The sequence below is a fragment of the Euphorbia lathyris genome, chromosome 2, assembly GCF_963576675.1.
Source record: "Euphorbia lathyris chromosome 2, ddEupLath1.1, whole genome shotgun sequence".
Taxonomy (NCBI): Eukaryota; Viridiplantae; Streptophyta; class Magnoliopsida; order Malpighiales; family Euphorbiaceae; genus Euphorbia; species Euphorbia lathyris.
Window position 1 is genome coordinate 106,035,288 of NC_088911.1, and position 22,914 is coordinate 106,058,201.

Genomic DNA, 22,914 nt, shown 5'->3' on the forward strand with positions numbered 1-22,914 from the left:
TAGGATCGTGCACATCGAACATCTGAGTTAGAACTTATAGAACGGTACATTGGAGAGATAGAATTAATTAATTGATTGACAGTAAAATGTCAAGGTAATTAATTGGTGGTTAATTAATTGATTAATTGATACTTTGTATCAAGGTAATTAATTAATGGTCTTAAGTGTTGAGTATTTAATTGATTAATTAGTTTGCACGATGTAATCAATTAATTTGTAAATTAATGAAATTGCATTCGGTGAATAATTAATTAATCAATACGTTAATTTATGGCAAAAAGCATCCTGAGCCCCCTGATCTTTCATTGTTTGGTGTATTAAGCCATCGATCTTTAATTTAGACACATTGAGCCTCTGATATTTCATTATTTGGTGCATTAAGCCATCGATCTTTCATTTAGACACATTCAGCCCTTGACCTTTTATATATGGGTGTATTAGGTCATTCCATAAATCAATTCACATATGAGTGTATTAAGGGTCTGTTTGGTTCAATTAGAAGTGTTCAACGATCGGCTCGGTCTAAAAACCGAACCGAACCGAAACAATCGAATACCAAATAATACCTAAAATAAAAATGAACCTAACTGATTTATATTATCAAACCAAACCGAACCGATTATTTCAGTTTGGTATTCGGTTTCATCATTTATAAAATAAATTATTAATTAATTATTAGTTTATATTATATTTAAAATATGTACATTAAAATTTCATAATCCTAAACTTAAATAAATAAATAATTAATTATTAGTTTATATTATATTTAAGTGTTATTCGGTATTCGGTTATTTCAGTTCGGTTCGGTTTTCAGACAGAACCGATCTAGTTGAACCAAACAGGCCCTTAATACATCCATATGTGAGTTGATTTATGGAAGGGCCTTATACATCCATATATGAAAAATCAAGGGCTTAATGTATTTAAGTGAAAGATCGAGGGCTTAATACACCAAACAATAAAAGATCATGGGCCTCAGGATGCTTTTTGCCTTAATTTATTAATTAGTGTTATTCATGGGATAATTAAATTTAATCTAATCATAATTAATTGCATAGAATAAATATTATTGGTATTTATTTATATAATTAGATTAAGATTGAATTAGTTTTGTAATTAACCAATTAACCCTAAACCAATTAGATTTAGAAATACACTGTATATATGTATATGTATATATAAATATAAATTAAAACAGCCTAAACCTAATCAACATAACACATAAATCGGCCAGCATACATTCACAGAGAAAGTGAATTAGCAGACACCGATTCAAGTGGGAAAAGTGGGTTTTCGTGGCTAATTACATTATCTCTCCTGTTCTTTCTCCGAAACCGTAATTCCGCTTATTAACTGGCAAAGACTTCAGAGTGGAGGGGTTTAGCTTCTACTAGGCATCAAGTCTGCAGCAGCCAGCAGCTCTCCATCTCCATCTCCTATACCGTTGCTGGAGTCTAAGCCCGTTGCTGGAGTCTAAGCACACGAGCCTTTCCCATGGCAACGCCGTCGCACGCTCAGGCTGTTAAGTCACTCAACAAATCCCCTGGTCGCCGCCGCTTCGTTGTGCGTTTTCTCTTCTCTTCTACCTTCTTTGCTTTCTTTCGTCTTACTCTCAGTGTCTGTGTTGACTATAAAACACGAGTCCATGTTGTATATTTATCTATTTTTTTGCTTGAATTTTAAGCCCCTGGTTTAGTTTTCTACGACCTTAATTTGATAATGAGAGAAAGTATAGTAACTAAACGTCACCTTTTCTTTTTTACTTTTAATTATATGCAGTATTTATTCATTCATGTATAATGAATCTGTCCGAATTCATAATTGCTTGAGTTGTTATGTTATGTCCAGTTCAAGAATTTCTCTCAGAGAATAGAAGAAATTGAAATTGATGTCTACCGAAGCCTTGATAAAATCAAGCCGGAGCCATCTGAAGGTTCATCATTCTTTCGGGATTGCCTCGTGGAATGGAGGGTATGCAATTTCCAGTGATTCTTTATTTTACTTGGTTTTTAGAGATATATGCTGCTTGATTGAAGCTGAAGTTCAGTTCTTTGAGTTATTACTTATTTTTACGGCTGAAGTTATTGGTGGTGGAAAATTCATCTTGTTGATTTTTTTTTTTCATCTTTTTATTTATTCTTCTCTTCTTGTTCTTAATCTAGCAGCTCTTGTAGGAGAGTGATCTCCTTCCAATGAAATAAAATAACTTCACTAGTTGATAAAAGTCACTTGCCTGTCAAGGAAATAGAAAAGACATAATGCCAAAATTGAATTCCATTGAAAATTGTCAATAAGAGTATGTGTATCACATGCTCAAATAATTTTTTGTATCTATATTTCAAGAGCCTAGTTTATGGTAGCCAGATTAGAGTTTGGCGGTCAAGTCAAGTGTTGTGCTTAGTTGGTCTGGTAAACGTGGAAATTATTAGGTTAGTTACATTTTTGTTACGGTTTATGTTGTGCGGAATTAACAAAAGATAAATAATCAAGCAATCGAAAAAACACAGATTTACGTGGTTCACCAACGTTGTGTTGGCTAGTCCACGGGCAGAAGGAGAACAATATTTATTAGGAGGCGAAAAATCACATTACAAATTAGGTTCACATAATGGAGTATTTCAATCTAACCTAATCCGACTTGGAACCCACGACCTAACCCTAGTCTCCCTGGACCCCTGACTCGCTGACCGGGCAGCGAGACCCGTTGCTTCCTGTCATAGTGTGTTATACTGATTCAAGACATTACGACAGTTTTTGGATCTCTAGCAGGAAGCAAATTAAAAGCCTTTCAAAATGATTGGATGGAAGACGGTCATATTTTTGGAAGAAGTGATTGTAAAACAGGATTCGGTGTAGCTGAACAAAACTTGTTGGGATTAAGTTTTGGTTGTTATTGTTGACTGCAGAAAAAGTGTTTACCAGTAAATTCTGCTTGTTGCAGTTAACTTGATAAGATTATTATGATGCTTCTAGTTGTTTGGTTGTTTTAGTAGATCTTTTTATGCTATGGCTAGTGCAAGTTTTTGGAAGTGACTGAAACTGGGAGTCTTACCAGTGCCATGTTTATTTTAATACCTCTCTTGTCATAGGCATGGTGCATATTTTATAGGTTTTACTTGTTGCAAGCTGTTTTTATGTGAAAAGGGCATTAACTTACTTGCTGGCTTTGTACCATTGACTTACATCCTTACCCATGATTTTTTATGGTGCCACAAATACAGGAATTGAATACTGCAGAGGACTTCATCTCATTTTATGAGAAGATGATGCCCTTAATACAGACATTACCTTTAATATTGTTGCATAAAGAATTGATTTTCTCAGAACTCCTTTCCCGATTACAAATTAAAGCACGCTTATCCCTTGAGCCTATTCTCAGGTGGGCAACTCTTTGTCTTGTTGTATGTTTATCCTTCTCTTTCCGGATAATTCTTATTAGTATTTGTGTCCCTCCTGCTCTTTTCTTTCCTTAGTTTGAAATGGTTTAGTTTCTTCAGACTTGGTGGTATTTGGTTGTAGGATTTTTTTTTGCAAAGGAAAGTTATCCTGCTGTTGAATTTCATACCATTATTGAATAGATGGCTGCTAAGTATTTCGAACGATGATGCCATCAAAATCTAAAATGATATTGATGGGTTGTGGGAGTATCCGAGTATAAATTATTTCTGATAGAGAAAATACATGGTGAACTTTTTGAGATAAAATTTGGTCAAACCAGAATGGATTACTGATTCCTCCTAAATGAAAGAAACATAAAGCATAAGCCATGAATGTTTTTTATTGGCGTATAAAACTGTGACAGGAAACTATCTTTGGACTGGAAAGCTCTCTCCTTTAGTATAGAATTTACTTATGCTAAGGCTTGTAAGAGTTACATCTCTTCTCAGACCATGACACGGTTGGCTGTTACATAAGGTTGAAAGTGATAGAATAATGACTTATTGTGATTTGAACAAATTTGAGTTCCTTTCTCAATCTCTCTTAAGGAGAGTTAAAGAGTATTTACAGTTCTTCAATTGCAACTTATGCGGCTAATTTCATTTCTACAGGTTAACTGCAGCTCTATCTAGAGATCTATTAGAGGACGTCATCCCGTGAGTCCCTTTTTTCCTTCGGAAGCTTCCATTGATATTTGTAGTTTCTAAAATATCATGGTTTTTAATGTTTTCTACAATAAATAGATTTCTCTGCTAAGAATGATTGCATATGCAACTCACCTCAACTCTCATTAGGATTTGGCATAGGTACCAATGTTGAATAAAACAGATGTAAAATGGCTGTGGTTTTCTATTTGATTCTTCCATTAAGAGTAGGAAAAAAAGGATAGTAGTTAAGATTCCTATGCTGCTTCTGTATTTTTATACAAAACATAAATGCAATTTGCACAAAGTGATACAAGAGTTAGGAATGTGATCTAGAGGCTTTTATGTTTCTACAACATATACTTATCATAGATATATCAAGCAAACATTGTTTCAGGTGAACTGGGGTTTCTCCACAATCAGTAGTGTTATGAATACCTTCCTTAGGTGTTGTTCTAGAAAAGCTAATAGGTGGCCTGATAACAGGACTTGTCTTTGTGCTCAATAACGTGGTTCAGTCTAGAACATTCTATCTTTTCTTGAAGTCGTTCCCCGCTCTTGCCCTTTATAGTCCACAGAGCAACTTGGAACTTTGGTGCTCCTAACTTTACATATATAAATATGTATGGTTATTTATTTAAATTTTTTTTGGGCTTCCGCTTGGTCAATTGAGTGGTGTTGAGCTTTGTAATGCTTCCTGCTTGTTCGCAATGTCTTTTAACTTTTTTTGTTTCTCATCTCTGAGAAGATTTTGATGTAGATTCTAGGTGCTGAAATAAATCATGGTTGATGTCTTAATGTGTTTATCTTATGCAACCTGTGTTATGCTATTGGCCATTAGCTTTATTTATTTATCTCTTTATTTACTTACTTGTTAAGTGTTTTGGATTCAACAGCTTCTTACCTAGAATTGCTGAGTCATATACCTTTCTTCTCAATAGTGGTGCTGATAGGGAGCCAGAGATAATTGAGCAGGTTTAACTATGGTTTCAATTTGATTGTTAGATATTTGGACACTGTTCTTTATTCTGGACTCTATGAACATGCTAAACTTATTTGTTGCAGATTTTTACTTCATGGTCCCATATTCTGATGTATTTGCAAAAATATCTCATGAAGGATGTGGTGCATGTCCTCAAGTAAGTAACATATGTTATTTCAACTTACCGTTTATTTTGTTGAATAGTCTCATGGCTATTGAATCTTGGGCTTTTAGCTGATTGGAGCATGAAAAACTACTAGAGAAATATAGAATAATCTGATACAATATTCAAGTGAAATTACATCTGTATATGTGCACGTATGACTAATATATGAAGGCAACCTTGAATTAGGCTTATAAGCTATGCACATTGTAACAGCTATGATAACTATGTATATCCTGTAACAAATAATAAAAAGATCTGCATTCTGTTTCGGAATTTTTTTGTTTGTTATTCTTTATATTAGACTTAAAATTCAGTTGATTTCAACTCTTATGTGTGGGAAAATAGGGAACTAAAGTCATTTTTTTTCCATTTAATCTTTGTGGTATAATACATTTAAGAGAGAAAGACATAGTAATGAAATTCGGCTTTGGTTCTTGAGCAACAGATGCTCTACCAGTTAGTTCTGGAACTTAGGGAGACTTGAAATTGATGTACAAGTCGCTGTGAATTCAGAATAGCATTTTCCCAAATCAATTGAGTTTCATGATGCAAATGGTATTTTGAATGGATTTCATAAAATTTGTAGACATCTCCTGCATACTTCCATGCCAGTCTCATCATAAGAAAGAATTTATGTAAAATAATTTCAGTGGCTGTTTTGTTCAATTGTTATTGTGAATTTTTTGTTCTTTATTTTCTCTTCCCAATCTTTAACAGTTGAGGTGTTCTGCAGTCCGGATCTCTGATTGAGGCTCCGTTTATACGTTGTCTGTTTTTTTAGTTGTCCTTGTACAATTGATTTGGACTAGTAAGGGGAGGCAACGCACAAGCAAAGATCACAAGAAGAAGTGAAATGTAGATCAATAAAATAAACCTGGATGATATATTTTCCCTTTTTTCACAAGAATAATTGATTGAACCATCTCTTTTGGCGTAGAACTGTAAAGCAAGTAATAGCCGCATGGGCTTTTGAAATATTGTGAATGTCTGTGCATGTGCAACCGAATTTGTTTACATGTATATTTCTTCTAGATGGAATAACTTAATTCTTTGCCCTAATTTATTAATTATTTTTTTGGAGGGTGACGGTAAAATTGAGGTACTATCCAAAGGCCTATGTACAAGAATTTATGGCGGCTGCAACATCATTCTTGCTGAGAAATGCTCCGAAAGACCAACTTAAGAAAGGTACTTATTATGCTGCGAGCTCAAAAATTTTGCACCTCAAATTATTTGCATTTTATTGCATTTTACAGAAAAAGGACCAAAAAAAGAAGTACTCCTCTGCATGTTCATATATGAAGCACGTTTCCTGTGCTTGTTTATGATGCTTTGTTGAATGCATTGATTCACATTCTATTTGTGCAAAGTGCCATCTTGGGTTCTGAGAGGTGCATATTAATTTTATTTTGCAATTTGGACTGATCTCAAGCTGTTCACATGATAAGGATAGTGATGTGAGGATGTTTTACTTCTTCATAATACATAGAAAGCTTCTAATGTTTGCTTGCTTAGTTGTGTTATTGCTTCTGATAAATATCTATTCAATTATGGTGTTGGATGCCATCTGCACTGCTTTTTGCAATACTAAATGCCCTTTCTAGACCAATAAGATACGTATAATATTAACTTAATATTGATACTGCTTTAGGATTTTATTTTTTAATTACTGCAGAACACTAAATATAGGACTTCTGGTAACTGTTTTACTAGTTAATTTTTTTATGTTTTGATGGAACCATATATTGTTTAAGCAAGATGAAGGGATAAACTTCCTCCCAAATTTTCTTCATGTAATTTAAGGACTCCGTGTGAAAAGATATGACCTCAAATTTTTGTTATTATTTGTTTCTAGTGTCGTGTCCTGTCCTCTCAAGTTTTGAGGTCTTGCTCAACTGAATTCATCTTAATTACAGGCATCAGGAAGGTCATGTTTGAGGTTGTGAAGAAGCCAATACCTGCGCGGAAATCTGCTGTTAGTGCTTTACTTTATCATGTTATGAAAGGAACTTCATCAAGGTTCCATTCAAGAGCAGAAAGGGTGGTGCAGCTATTGACAGAAAAGTCTATATTCACTACTGGCGATAAGCTCAAACAAGGCAGGCTCTATCTCGAGGACATGGCATTGTTAATAAAAAAAATTCTTTCATTTATGCACTACCTGCTAAGTCAATCATTCATCACTTTCATCCTCTATTACATAAACTTAATATTTCCTTAATTCTAAGTTACAGTACTGGATGGAAGAAAATCTTCTCTATTTTGTGTTCAGAATAATTTTTGTCTTTAATCATTATATTTGTTGAAATTTTTGCTTCAGTTATTATCTTATATACTATAGGGGGAAATTGCAGTACATGCCTAGGGTTCACAGCATTAGTATGTGTTCGTTGACCATGCAAGGGCAATCCATCTTTTGACCCTCTAAGACATTCCTAATGTTAACATTGGAAAGAGTAGCTTAAGGTTTATCTTCCTTTTACTAGGATTAACAGTTGAATGTTTTCTTGCCTAAGTTCAATGTTATAACCCTGGAAAAAATAAATGTAGCTTTACAGAAAAATTTACCTTTTTCTCGCCCTTCCAACTTATTTTATTGCCAGAGTTTTGCTTTAATATGCCTCTAGATTTTTATTTGGATTACTTATGCCCCACCATTGGCTTAGTATTTACAGAAGTTGGAATATATATATTTTTTTGTACATAACTGTGTTTTTATTCCATTTCAGATGCAGGCACTGTTATTGATGTAGTAACTACTACCTTTGAAAGATTGTGTGAGGATATAGAACCAAAAGAGTTAGAGTTGATATGGGATTGCTTATATCAGAAAATGGACAACTCTCTAGATAATGACTACGAACATCTGAGTTGCCTTTTACCAATACTTGTATCAACAATCCGGATTAATGATGGGATGCAGGTTTCTGGTAAGTAATATTTTTTGAGACTTCAATTTCATTTTTTCTTTTGTTGCTTATTATGTTTGAACTAAGATCAAGGCTCCTTATTAGGAAAAAGAAGAAAAGAAATCATAAGAAACACGATGAACAATATTAGTAGGTCTTTTCATTACTGACTTAAAACTGGTATTCTGAACAGATTACCAACCAATGATCAGACTAGTGAGATCAATTGTTCAGAAATTTATTGTGCATTCTAGCATCGCATTGGCAGAAGATGAATCCAAAGTCATTGATAAGGTTCTGGAATTAATGCTGTGCATTCTTGATGGGCTCAAAAGTTTGAACACGTCCACTATCTCTGAATGTGCACTGCAGTGGGCTCCAGTGTTTGCATTGAAGAACTCGAGGTATTTTCTCTAGTGGTATAGTTTGGTCTTCTGGTCTGATTCCTGCACTTCTTTGTTTCTGACAAATTTGTGGTCTGGGTTTTAGTTGCTTAACTTTTATGAGGGAATTGCTGGCAAAGGACCCGTGCATATTAAATGCCTTCAGAGTTAATATATTAAGGTAATCTTTGTGATTTTGTAATATAGGGACTATACACGAAGTTTATAGTTTGGACATTCAAGATGTTAACTTTTTCTATTGTAATTTTCAGTGCGATCAATGCTTTAATAGAAACTTCAGAAGAGGAAGTTGTATACCTGCTTTTGTGCTTCTGTCAGAGGTTGCAAGAGGATCCTCTGGGCTCCGATTTATTGGACGGAACATCAGAAGAAGGTCTCTCTAGAATTCGTGAGTTTCTACAAGGGGTCATTTGCTCTTCAGATGGGGTGATCAATGCTATTACTCTTGGTAATTCAGAATCTACTATAATCGACATGGATAAGTTGGCCTTGCTCTGGGGAACTCTCTATTGTTATCCTTATGTGATGGATATCCAAGCAAAGCCAACCTCATTAATGGGTTTGATAGATGCACTTGATCGCCTCTTGATGGTTGAAGATGGTGAGACAATTTTTCTTTTTTTCGCTGAGATTGTCTATGCTTTATACAGTTGATCTGAGAGATATGGGAGTATGTATTGTGTAACATGCTAAGTTGAGGTTATGTGATATCCTAAGCATAGTTGAAGTGATTTTGTATCAATGCAAGTTTATGATTATCTGCTTTGCTTTTATTTGATTTAAGGTTAACTATTTTTGCCTTTGTTCAGGAATTATTGCTGGTGTGTCTAAGCCAACCTGGCAAAGCCTGGCAGGAGCTGCTTTAAGTTCTTATTACAAATGTGGCAAATTATCAGGGTTTGAAGAAACAAGCAGAATTTTGCATCTTGCAAAAACATGCAAATCATCCTTTCATGTATTAACTGCTGTTGCTGATTATTTGGACTATGTGCATGGGTAGGTTAATTACTTCACTGATTTTAATGTATTTAATTATGTAAGAGCTTGTTTTCCTTGTCTTTCCTGACACTTGTTTATCATAAGATTTGCTTGATAGTTATGTGCTTTAAGTTTCTTCTACTATTGATCTAATAGGCAAATATTGGAGCCAGATAGCCACCACAAATCATGTCATCCAGAGTTCAATGCGAAAAACGCTCAGGATGCTTTAGTTGCATTTGCTGATAATTTGTGCAACTCAGAGAAGGAAATTCGTGTCTCCACCTTAAGGATTTTGTGTCATTATGCTTGTCCAGAATGTAAAATATCGGCTGTAGATGAGCAGCCTCCTCAGAAGAGAATGAAATCAGAAGTTCCTCAGATTAGTCATGCAGATAGTCATGGAAGTGATGTATGTATTTCTGCATTATAGCCACTTCTATTATCACGTAGTCAATCTGGTTAAGTGATTGTGTATTCCCCCCTTGAAATGCCAGGTGCTTCAGCTCCTCCTCTCGATTGGGGCAACCCCTCTTTCAATTTCTACGAGCAGAAAAGTTATTATATTGATCTCTAAAATACAGATGGCTGTCTGTGCTGGAAGGATATCGGAAACTTATCTACCCATCATTTTGAGTGGAATGATTGGTGTTTTACATAACCGTTTCAGTTATCTGTGGAATCCGGCATCCGAGTGCCTAGCAATTCTGATTGGGGACAATGTTACTCTTCTATGGGACAAATTTGTTTGTTATTTCACAGAATGCTTATCTGTATTTCAGTCGTCACATGATAAATTTGATGAAGGAAGTACTCGTTTACCTTGCAAGAGTGGTATGTGATATATAACTGTTTTTGGAAATGGATTGATGGATGCTTGTCTTTTCTTCCCTCATGCTTATGTTGTCCTAGATAAGGTGCTTAACTAGTCAATTTTGTTTGTCATGTCATGTCTCTAGTTCGATTTTCTTGGGTGAAAAAAGACATGCGGGCTCTTGTTTTGTGCTTTCTTAGAACTGCCTTGGTGCTTTTTTGTTTTAATGCTTATTTTTGATTGAGAAGGAGAGCAATGTGTTCGCAACTTTACTTAATTGGTTCCTAACTCGGCACTTTTTTTGCTGTTCAGGATTGGTTGAGCGCTTCGATTCTTTCATTGTTCCTACATCTGACACAACACCTTGTGCTGCAGTTCTATCCTCATTGCTGCAGTGTTTACAAAAAATTCCTTCTGTTGCTGAATCTCGTTCTCGACAGATTATACCATTGTTCTTGACATTTTTAGGATACAACAATGATGATACTCTTTGGTAGTTTCTTGTTAAGTTTTTGTTGATGAATTTGTGTGCTTCAAGATCTTGTAAAACCTTTACAACATATCTTTTAGTCAATTTATTTATTGATTTTCTTAACTTGGGATTGCAGCGTGGGGTCATTCAATTCAGATACTTGCAAAGGCAAGGAGTGGAAGGGTGTTCTCAAGGAATGGCTGAACTTGTTAAAGATTATGCGAAACCCTAAGGCTTTTTACAGGAGTCAGTTTTTAAAAGATGTTATGCTAATTAGGTTGGTAGATTCTCTTTTGATAACCATTGATGATATTTCTTTACTTCCTTATGGTGTTGTTTCAGATCATTGAAAACTATTTATTTTGGGCTTCTTCTCTAGGCTTATGGATGAAAATGATGCTGAAGTACAGATGAGGGTTCTTGATTGCCTCTTAACTTGGAAAGATGAGTTTTTGCTCCCATATGAGCACCATCTCAGAAACTTGATCAGTCCTAAAAGTCTGAGAGAAGAACTAACAACATGGAGTTTGAGCAAAGAATCTTCTCACATTGAAGAAGGTCACAGAGGTAATCTTGTGCCTTTGATAGTCCGGATTCTGATACCAAAAGTGAGAAAACCGAAGATACTAGCCTCACGAAAGGTAACAAACTTCGATCATTTCTTTTAGCTTCCTCCTATTAGGTTGGTTCTGATGCTCTCTTTCTCTCAAATAAATAAATGAATGAAGATGGAGCATAGATGTAGTTACAAAATGGAGAAAAGAAAAGAAAAAAATCTTTGAAGGGAATAATTATAGAAAATGAAGTTAATCCTGTTCTAGTTATCTTCCTCCTTCAACCTGTTAAGTTTTGCATTTTTATGTTTCATCCTAATAAGCTAAGCGTAGCTACTTCATTTTATGTCTTTCATCATATGTATTAATTGATGTCATTCTTTCTTTCATTAGCACACAAGTGTACAGCACCGTAAGGCACTTCTTCGATTTATAGTGGAGCTTGATGCTGCTGAAATTGCTGTTTTCTTTGTATTATTAATAAAGCCCTTATATATCACATCAAACGAAGCTAATGCTGCTATATTTTGGAGTTCACCTGGGAGTTCGACTGATGTACTTCAACCACTTGATATTGCCAACTACTTTACAATGGAAAATATAATGGCTCTCTCTTGGAAGAAGAGATATGGTTTTCTGCACGTCATTGAAGATATTTTTGGAGTTTTTGGTGAATCACATATTAGACCTTATCTGGATCTGTTAGTGGGTTGCACTGTTCGAATATTGAGAAGCTGCACTATAAGTCTTGACACTGTGAAGGGCACTGGATATTCTTTGACAGAGAGTGAATTACTTAAAGATGTTGGTAATAGTTCCCTGGTAATGTTCAATTATGCTTATTGCCAAATTGTTTATTATTAGTGGGGTTGACAACCAGCAGTTTTTCTTATAATATAGTAACTAAGCCAGATGATAGTGCTCTTTCATCATTATTATTAAGTCTTCTATAGAAGCAAATTCTCTATTCTTCATGGTTATAGTAGCATTCTTTGCATTAAGTTGGATCTAATGAAAATTATTTCTTGATTCAGACCAGCGCATCTTTGAAGCAGTTAAAAGATTTGAGGTCATTGTGCCTAAAAATCGTTTCCCTTGTTCTGAACAAGTATGATGATCATTATTTTGGGACTGAATTTTGGGACATGTTCTTCACATCAGTTAAACCGCTGGTTGACAGTTTCAAGCAGGAGGGTTCCAGTAGTGAGAGACCAAGCTCTCTATTCTCGTGCTTTTTAGCAATGAGTTGTAGTTACAGTCTTGTTTCACTATTGTCGAGGGAAAAACATCTCATTCCAGATATTTTTTCAATCTTAATGGTCAATTCTGCTTCTGAGGCAATTAGATCTTGCGTTCTTAAATTCATTGAGAACCTCTTGAATCTTGATGAAGAGTTGGGCGACAACGACAATGTGGCACAAAAAGTTCTACTTGAAAACCTTGATCAACTTATTAACTGCTTGCACCATTGCTTTCAGGGTGTTAGTTCAACCAAGAGGTATTAATAGTTCACTCCAACGGTCTGCAGCATCTTTACTCTTGTTCTTGTATGTTTTTTTATTCATATTAACGCATGCCTTTGCTTATTCTGGACTTATCATATGCTGAGATACAGGATGCATCCATGTGCCTTGTTCTGGTAACTCGCATCTTGCCACTTGAAAGGCTAAATATAGAAGAAATTTTTTGTTAGCCCCTAAAAGAAACAGTTTTTTTTCTTCTTCTTTTTCACCAGTCTCTTCATCATTTGGTTTATGGTCCAATAACAAATTGAAACTTATAGGCAGTTTTAGATGAGCTTTAATATAGTTTCTCATGCTGCAATTGGTTATCTTTCATCTGTTCCAAAACTAGTTCTTCTTTGTGAGTGGTAATGTTATTGCTTTACAAACCTAGTGAGGATGCTCAACAAATATGACCTATGGTTAACTTGTTGAGTGGTGTTAAAGTCAAATGATTCTGAACATTAAGTTTGCTGAAGCTTGTTATCTAGTGTGTCCTTGCACATTCTGTGTTTTTTAAGGTGGATTGGCCAAGTTTGTTCAAATCTGTAACTCAGATGAAAGTAGTAACCGCTAAGAAGAACCATATGATATATTCGATGGGGACATAACTATGGACTTGCATTTGGAGGCATTTCATATTGTTACTTGGTGTCAGAAAACATTTCTGTACTTAGAGGGTAGACACATGATTAAGCCCTTAAACTTCCAGGGTTTTAATTGAGCCATTGATCATTAATTTTTCCAGATTAAGCCCCTTCACGGTTTTTAGAATTAGACGCCTAGTCTTTAATGTTCACACACATTGAGCCATTCGCTAACAGCTTAGCTAATGAAGCTGTTAGTGAGGGGCTCAATGTGTGTGAAAATTAAAGATAAGGGGCTTAATCCTTTAAACCATGAAAATCAGGGGTTTAATCTTGAAAAATAATTGATCAGGGGATCAATCCTTAAAAACCCTGAAAGTTCAAGGGCTTGTGCGTTTAGCCTTTATTCTTTTGTGTCTGAGTTGTGAAGAGATAATTTGAAGTATGACCTTTAGAGACAAGGTTGATGTCAAGGTAGAAGCTAGCTTTACTTATGTTAATCAGTGATTTCTGTTGGGATTGTTTAGCCTTCTTTTTTATGTGTAAACTAAGGGGATGCGTTTTTTTTATTGGTGCCTAATTTGAGTTTTCATCAACTCCTTGTATTCATGTTGATTCAAGAAAAGATGGTTTATAAATGACCTAGGATTTATGAGGAAAAGTTGTCGCTGCAGTTGCTTTTGAACATTTTTTATTCTTTTATGTTCCACGGGCTTCATGTCTATTCATCAGAAAGTCTATTGAAGACATAATGAGATTGACGGGCTATATGTAACAAAACACAAGGTGTAAGTAATCAGTGATAGATTTCTCTGCAAATTGCAGAATAGAGGATTCTCATCCAGTTGTAATTTCTAGTATATGCTTCCAGCTATTTGATTTTTTATGGTGTTCGTGTGATTCCTTCTATTTTCCTCCCTGTTGGCTTTAAATACTTTGTCAATTTTGATATTGAGTTTTCATGTTTTGTACTTGTAATTTGCTTGAAATGAAGCTGTTTGCTATCTCACTTCAGAAAGTTGGTTGCAGTCCTTAGCAATAAATTGTATCACAACTATTAATCCAATTAAAATCCCAATTGAAGTACTTAACACTCTTCATTATCGGTTTTGTCAGGAAATTGTTCAAATATCCTGGGGAGACGCAAACTAGAATTTTCAAATTGTTATCTAAGTATATACATGATCAATCTCAGTCAAAGAAATTTGTAGATCTCTTACTTCCATTGTTAGCGAAAAGATGTGAAGCTTCTGGTGAGACTATTTGCTAACCATGTTACAGATTATTGTTAATGTTTATCTTGACTATAATATGTTATTCTTTGTCTTTGCAGATGTTTATATTAATTACTTGCAAATCATTCAAAATGTTATGCCAGCATTAGGAAATGGGAGAACCATGGAAATCCTTAATGCTATATGTCCACTTCTTATTTCTGTTGAATTGAATGTGCGGTTGAGCATATGTGAACTTCTTGGTGCTCTTGATAAAATTGATCCATCTGTATCACGTGTGGTAATGTTTACTCTCTTTAGTTTCATAGCTTTGGAATGTTATATGATATGTAAATTCTGTAACAAGATCAAATTTAATAATGTTGGATGGAATGCAGGCAAAACTTCTCTGTGAATTGAATGCAACCTCAGCATTAGAAATGGGCGGCCTTGATTATGATACCATAATCAATGCTTATGAAAAGATAGATGTTGATTTTTTCCAATCTCTTCAAGAAGATCATGCGACACTTATCTTGTCTCACTGTGTGTACGATATGTCATCAGATGAACTAATAATGAGGCAGAGTGCTTATAGGTCATTGCTTTCGTTTGTTGAATTTTCTACTCTAATTCTTGGTGGAGAAGTCAGTGAAACAGATAGCAATTGGACAAAAGTATGTGTTCGACGCATAATAAATAAGTTTCTTTTGAAGCATATGGGAAATGCAGTGAAAGAGGGAAGTTCAATTAGAAAGGTATCCAAAAAATCTTTCATGTATGAGTATGTTTGACTATCTTTTAGCCTTTTAAACAACTATAGCTGCTAAAGATTGTGAAATGTTGAAGCTTGGAGACCTTGATGTAATCTTGACATATATTGACTCTTGAACCAAGTCTTTTTCTTTTTACCTCTGAAAATTGTATTAGTTTGCAAAAAAATAAAAAGAGAAACTACCCTTCAGTAGAAGTTCAGTTTACTTTCATTAACAACCACTAAAAATATGCTGGAGATCATCCAAAGCAGCAACTTCTATTGGATTCTTTTTTATGTGGGACAATACTGTAATGGTAAAAACTGTAGGTGGATGATGTTTGTAGAGAAAGTAGTGAGTTTCTAGTACTGACAAAGTATTGTAATTGATTGCATGAAAATCAGGAATGGATCGATTTACTCCGAGATATGGTTTTGAAACTTCCAGAGTTTGAAAATCTCAAACCGTTGAAAGCACTGTGCTCTGAGGATGCTGAGCAAGATTTTTTCAACAATATCATCCATTTGCAGGTCAAATTTTTGTGCTTATTCTTCATCTTTCCGCAATTATTACCATTGTATGCAAATGTCTAATACATACAAAATGTTCAGTACCATCAGAGGATACTATCAACTGTTAAATTATTGTCATTGTTTAGTGTACTTAATGGTGAGAGCAAATTATTGAGAGAAGCATATTGAGACCCTTCTATGTTTTGGTATTGCAGAAGCATAGGCGGGCAAAGGCTCTTTCTCGTTTCAGCAATGTTGTCAGTAATAATATCGTGCCTGAGGTAAGTATCATTTAGCTCTTTAATTTTCCGTAATAAGTTTTGGAAGTTCTACTTGCTCTTCTATGGAACTGAAACTTTGCTTTACTAATTCCAGGGTATTCTGAATAAAGTATTTGTTCCACTCTATTTCAATATGTTGTTCGATTTGCACCGTGGAAAGGCTGATCATGTTAAAATTGCGTGCATTGAAGCACTTGCTTCAATTGCTGCTCGGGTGGAATGGAACTTGTATTATTCATTGTTGATTAGATGCTTCAAGGAGATGAAAATAAATCCCGATAAGCATAAACTTTTAGTACGGCTGATTTGTTCATTATTAGATCAGTTTCATTTTTCAGAGAGTTGTTCTAGTCAAGGAAACACGGGCTTATCAGAGAGCACTGCAGGCACTGATTCCAGCGAGGCAGGTTCCTTGTCTGTTTTGCAAAGATGTGATAGTGGTGCTTCAGCTGCGTTGCTAAAGAATAGTAGTTGTGTCATAGCCATTGATGTACAGTCACGACTTCACAAAAATATTTTGCCGAAGATGCAAAAGTTACTTGATTGTGATCCTGATAAAATCAATGTTAATATCAATGTGGCTATACTGAAGGTGTTGAAGTTGCTTCCTGGAGATATACTGGATTCACAACTTCCAAGTATCATTCATCGTATTGCAAACCATTTAAAGAATCGCATGGAAAGCATCCGTGACGAAGCCAGGCTTGCTTTAACCGCCTGTTTGAAGGAGCTTGGTCTGGAATACTTGCAGTTTGTAGTTGGGGTTCTGCGAGCCACCTTGAAGCGGGGATATGAGCTCCATGTATTGGGATATAGTCTCAATTTCATTTTGTCAAAATTTCTTTCATTTCCCATCTATGGGAAGTTAGATTATTGTTTGGAGGATCTTCTTTCTGTGGTAGAGAATGATATTCTTGGAGATGTTGCTGAGGAGAAAGAAGTGGAAAAGATTGCTTCTAAAATGAAGGAAACTAGGAAGCTGAAGTCCTTTGAAACATTGAAAATAATTGCACAAAGTGTAACGTTCAAAAGTCACAGCTTGAAACTTCTTTCGCCAGTTAAAACTTGTATGCAGAAGCATCTAACACCAAAATTGAAGAACAAATTGGAGAGCATGTTGAATCACATAGCAAGTGGTATTGAATGTAATCCATCTGTTGATCAGACTGATCTACTTATTTTTATATATGGCTTTGTCGAAGATTTCATCAATGAAGAAAATGGCCAGAGTGAGAATTCTTGTATGGAATCAGTGCCCAACTGTAAACATTCTTCAAGTGGCAACAAAATTTCTTCTGTGAAAGTTATTAGAACTAAATCAGGGTGCTCACATCTTATTGCTGTGTTTGCTCTTGGGTTACTCCACAGCCGAATGAAGAGTGTGAAATTGGACAAAGATGACACTTCATTGTTATCGATGTTGGATCCTTTTGTAAAACTGCTTGGTGACTGCTTGAGTTCTAGATATGAAGATGTCTTGTCTGCATCTTTAAGATGCCTTACTCCATTGGTAAGGTTACCTCTGCCGTCCCTTGCATCACAAGCTGATAAGTTAAAGATCACTTTATTGAGCACTGCCCAAACTGCTGTTAATGCCAACAACCCGCTGATGCAATCATGTCTAAAAATGTTAACTGTTCTCCTAAGGAGTACTAAAATCACCCTTTCTTCAGAGCAATTGCATATGCTAATTCAGTTTCCAGTGTTTGTTGACCTTGAGAGAAATCCCTCTTTCATTGCTCTCTCACTTCTAAAAGCAATAGTTAATCGCAAGCTGGTTGTTCCTGAGATATATGACATCATGATTCGAATATCAGAACTAATGGTTACAAGCCAAGTTGAGCCAATTCGTAAGAAATGCAGTAAGATTTTATTGCAGTTCTTGCTGAACTATGATCTTTCAGCAACATACGTACAACAGCAGTTAGATTTTCTGCTCCAGAATTTAAGGTATGTACAAATTATCACACTTGTATCAAGTAACATGTTCTTGTTCACACATCTTCTGTGTGCTGTCTCTCTCTCTATCACTCTGTTCTCATACACTGATTTTTATGCTTGCAGTTATGAGCATTCAACTGGAAGAGAAGCTGTTCTCGAAATGCTTCATGCAATCATAATAAAATCCAGCCAAAGTTCTCTGGACAAACATGCACATGTACTATTTATCCGCTTGGTGCATTGTTTGGTTAATGATAGTGATAGCAAAGTTCGTTCAATGACGGGTACAGTTATAAAACTTTTGATAGAACGTGTCAGTTCGCATTTAAAGAAGTCCATGCTTGACTTTTGCTTATCTTGGTACATTGATGAGAAGCGTCGAGTGCAAAGTACTGGTGCGCAGGTAAAAGTTCCGAAACATGCAACATGTCATATTTTGTAAATGCATGAAATACGAGCAGCTAGAATTTCTGAGGCATGTGACCAGTTCTGTGCTTTTGTGTTTACTGATTTATGATATTGTCCAGGTTTTCTGTGTCTTGAAGTTATAAAATGATGCGATAATAATAAAATTTTTGTTATTATCTCCTTGTGTTCTGTTTTCTTAACGAAGTTTTTGTGTACAGGCCATGGGGTTGCTGGTTGAGGTCATGAATAAAAATTTTAAAAACCATGTCAGCACTATATTGCCAGCAAGCAAAACCATTTTGCAGGTGGCTGCCGATGTTGCCACTAATAGGAAGTCTCTGGATGTTTCTGATGAAACTAGTCCTCTCTGGAAAGAGGCATATTTTTCCTTAGTTTTGTGGGAGAAGATTCTACATCATGTTGATGATCTCATATTTCAACAGGATCTTGAGGTATGGGTAATTCACGTTTTACCATCTGTGGAATGTAAAAATATACATATATATCTTGAAGTAATAATTTTGTAGTCAATAAATAGTTGAGTTTAACCTATCTAACAAGTAAAAATTCAATTACATTTATGTGGTGAGAAGTCAATCATGTCTGGATATTTTTTTCCCAAGATTGAGTGGGATTTTAAACTGTAAACAAGATATTAGTTTTGCGCCTTGAGCTTATCTATAAGATAACCAAGTAAATAAGATGATGCTATAGCAAATAAATAGAAGGGCGATCTAGACGCATTTACTTACTGAAGTACTTTGCTATAGAAGGGCGATCTAGACGCATTTCATATCATTTGTGATCTTACAGTATTACTTGAAACCGTTGTTATTGCCTGGGCAAGTGGCAGCTGAGATCTACAATTTCATGTGCAATTTAGCCACATTAAGGCATAACAGGAACTGAAGAGGTTAAGAGTTCTTGTTAATTCTTTTCGGCAGCCTTTTGGAATATATGTTATATTATTCAGATGTCCTCTAGGAGCTGTATTTTGGTGGCTCTTGATTCTTACTTATTTTGGTTGATTGTAATTTCTCCAAGTTTGCACTTGATGTCTCTCTTCTCCTCTCCTTCATCTTATTCGGCTCTTCTCTTGTTTTTCACAGGATATATGGAAATCAGTATGTGAGTTGCTCTTACACCCTCACCCATGGTTGCGAAACATATCGAGTCGCTTGGTGGCTTTTTATTTTGCTTCTGTATCCAAGGCTGAAAGACAAGATACAAAGGAAATATTCCAGCCTCTTCTTATGAGGCCAGAAAGTCTCTTTATGATTGCTGTTTCCTTCTGCTGCCAGCTGAGAACACAAGTCATCAATGATACAGCAGAAAACTTTATTGCACAGAATCTTGTTTTCTGTATTTGTACTATGCATTCTTTGATGGGAAAGGAGGAATATGCGAATCCTTCTGTTTTCTGGTCTACTCGTGAACAGCATGAACAGGGTCTATTTCTTAGAGCTTTTCAGTTGCTTGATTCAAGAAAGGGAAAGGACATATTTTTAAATGTCATCTCTGGTGTACATGACCAAGATGATGGACACAAGCCAGAGAATCTTCTACATTTTCTGATTTCTAATTTGATTAAAAAGATGGGAAAACTTTCTCTTCAGCTGGATGCTATGCAGGTTGGTGGTTAGAGAGGGTGTTGCATCTGATAATAAGCTTGTGGCTATTGTGAAAATGTTTCATTTAAATACCCTTGTAGTTAGTTAGACCTTTTCTGCTCGTGTAGTTATAATAATGAATCGTTAAATATTTGCGTGCAGATGAAAATAATCTTCAGTAGTTTTGGGAAGATCTCATCGAAAATGAGTTGTGATGAGTTACTGCTTCATGCGTCTGATATGCTCATACCCTTGTATAAAGTTTGTGAAGGATTTGCTGGGAAAGTCATTCCGGGTAAGTTTGCTCTTCTCTGTTGTGTTCCTCTGTTTCTCTATGTGCTGATAATTTGTACTGCTTTTGATTTGTTTCTTTTCCTTTTGAGCTAAATTTATTGTTAGTTTAATTGTTTTGTTTTTAAAAGTGCAACCGAAGACATTTTCTGAAAATGTTTCAACCTCATGTATGTTAAGTTTACTGGTTCAACATGGAAGTTGAAGCCTAATTTTGTTTATAATTTTATGCGGCTCATTTTACTTCTGCATTTATTGGATGCTCGTGTAAATGGGTTTTGTTTTTTCTTCTCTTGCATCTATTCTCATTCAAAGTTATGTGCTAATTTGGAATGGTTGAAATGCGTTTCAGATGATTTGAAGCAGGTAGCGCAGGAGATATGCGAAAGTATAAGGAATTCATTAGGCATCCAAAATTTTGTAAAGATTTACAGTGAGATTAGGAAGAATATGAAGGTGAGAAGGGATAAGAGGAAGCAAGAGGAAAAGGTGATGGCTGTTGTGAACCCGACACGAAATGCCAAGAGGAAGCTACGGATTGCAGAAAAGCATAAAGTCCACAAGAAAAGGAAGATAATGACAATGAAAATGGGAAGATCGATGCATTAGATATATCCTCGATCGGGCTATTCAGTTCGCCTAGACAGCCAAGAACAGTGCCTGGCAGTGGCTTCAATTTCTCGCCTGGACAGCTTCTCTTTGTGGGAGATATGCTGTTGCTGTTTTTTAGGCTTCTGCTTTGCATTCCACTGTGAATATGCTCTGTAAAAGAAAATGATCTATTTTTGGTTAGTTTAAAGGTCATAAGATGTAACTAGTACATTATTGATTAAATCTTATATCTCGCAAATGTTGTACAGTAGTTTTTCTTTAAATGTATATATATTTCTCATTATTTCTGAACTATTAAACTCTTCATATATCAAGCATGACAAAAGTCTTGTGGATAATTATTTTTAAGCTTAAAATATAAAAATAAGCCTGGTGGTTTGGTCCAATTTTAAATATAGATTAGGTGGTTTAAAAGTTGGTTAAAAGTTGACAAATAGTTTAAAAGTTGTTAAAAGGTACTTTAATGTTTATTCTGTTAGTAAACTCATGCTAAATTGACTAACGGTGTTTTAAAAAGTCAAAAGTTAAAGCGAATCAAGTTAATTTTATTTTTATATTTATTTATTTTATAAGTTAACTTTCTTATTATCTAGTTATTACAAACAAATCTCAAAATAAAAAATAAAAATCAAATAAACAATCCACACTCTGTTTTTCTTTAATTTCTTAATTCTTTATTCTTTTCCCTCCCTCCTTCAACCTAATCTCTCTATTTGCATCTTCAATTGAGATTTCGAAAATTAACACTTCATTACTGACCGTGATGCAGGTAATGTTAGTCGCCGGTAAGTAAATTTGAACATTCCATTTAATCCATGACTGAGCTTTAAACGAGCGACGGTGGCTAGTCCGACGCTGGTGGTTGAAGGAGGAGTTGGAGTAATAGAAAATGGTGGCTATTAAATGGGTTTTATAGAGTTTTTGTTTGTTTTTTCTGCCACCGTTACATTTGCTGCCACCAGCGTCGGACTAGCGGTGGCTGCTCGTTTAAAGCTCAAGCATGGATTAAATCGAACGTTCAAATTTACTTACCGGTGACGAACCTTACATGCATCACTGTTGGTAATGAAGTGTTAATTTTCGAAATCTCAATTGAAGATGAAAATAGAGAGGAGGGAGTGAAAAGAAGAAGAATAAGAAATTAAAAAGAAAAAGAAAAAGAGAGAAGATGATTTATTTGATTTTTATTTTTTATTTTGAGGTTTGTTTATGATAATTAGATAATAAGGGGGTAATTTATAAAATAAATAAATATAAGGATAAAATTAAGTTTTTTTTCTCTTTGATTTTTGATTTCTTTAATACCATTAGTCAATTTAGCATGTGTTTGCTAACAGAATAAACCTCAAAATATCTTTTTGCTAACTTTTAAACCACGTAATTTATGTTTGAAAATGAGCCAAACAACAAGACTTATTTTTGTACTTTTTCCTATTTTTAATTCTAAACAGTATTTTAAATATTTAATGGGAAAATTATAAAATTGGGTTAAATGGGAGGTCTATTTACATATTTAGACTAATTACCCAACTTACTACATATCTAGACTATATTTTTGATGACTTTTCCAAAATACCCAAAGCCTTTCATCTTCTCCCTTCTTTCTATCTATTTCAACCTTTCATCTCTACTATCATGTGTACCGATTTCAACATTTCATCTTCCCCCTTCCTATATATTTTGCGGAATTACATCCATTTTCTTCATCACCATGTCTGTCTATTCTTCATCTCTTTATCTCTTGATTCTTTATCTTCCTAATTCTAGAAAATTAAGTCATGATTCTTCATTTTCCTGTTTCTTTTCATCTCTTGATTTCTATCTTCTTGTGCCAATCGAA

General features: G+C 35.0%; 1 protein-coding gene across 1 annotated transcript; it reads left to right on the forward strand.

Moving 5' to 3' along the window:
* Window positions 1-1,221: 1,221 nt before the first annotated feature.
* LOC136219316 (uncharacterized) lies at window positions 1,222-21,357 on the forward strand. Its single transcript, XM_066006682.1, has 31 exons — window positions 1,222-1,563; window positions 1,849-1,971; window positions 3,222-3,379; window positions 4,050-4,094; window positions 4,979-5,057; window positions 5,148-5,221; window positions 6,312-6,418; window positions 7,147-7,329; window positions 7,960-8,160; window positions 8,333-8,543; window positions 8,629-8,703; window positions 8,795-9,144; window positions 9,353-9,539; window positions 9,678-9,933; window positions 10,019-10,355; window positions 10,648-10,828; window positions 10,944-11,084; window positions 11,187-11,448; window positions 11,755-12,183; window positions 12,396-12,859; window positions 14,567-14,703; window positions 14,784-14,965; window positions 15,063-15,422; window positions 15,824-15,949; window positions 16,147-16,212; window positions 16,307-18,162; window positions 18,277-18,556; window positions 18,780-19,013; window positions 19,671-20,192; window positions 20,334-20,466; window positions 20,815-21,357. The coding sequence occupies exons 1-31, from the start codon at window positions 1,495-1,497 to the stop codon at window positions 21,069-21,071; spliced, it is 8,085 nt and encodes a 2,694-aa protein (XP_065862754.1). The 5' UTR covers window positions 1,222-1,494; the 3' UTR covers window positions 21,072-21,357.
* The last annotated feature ends 1,557 nt before the right edge of the window (window positions 21,358-22,914 follow it).

What these genes read in the sequence shown, in the direction of transcription:
- LOC136219316 (XM_066006682.1), top strand. Translation starts at nt 1,495, where the DNA reads ATGGCAACGCCGTCGCACGCTCAGGCTGTTAAGTCACTCAACAAATCC. An exon ending in ATTGCCTCGTGGAATGGAGG is followed by an intron (nt 1,972 to 3,221) that starts GTATGCAATTTC and finishes CCACAAATACAG; the next exon opens with GAATTGAATACTGCAGAGGA. An exon ending in GAAAAGATGTGAAGCTTCTG is followed by an intron (nt 14,704 to 14,783) that starts GTGAGACTATTT and finishes TTGTCTTTGCAG; the next exon opens with ATGTTTATATTAATTACTTG.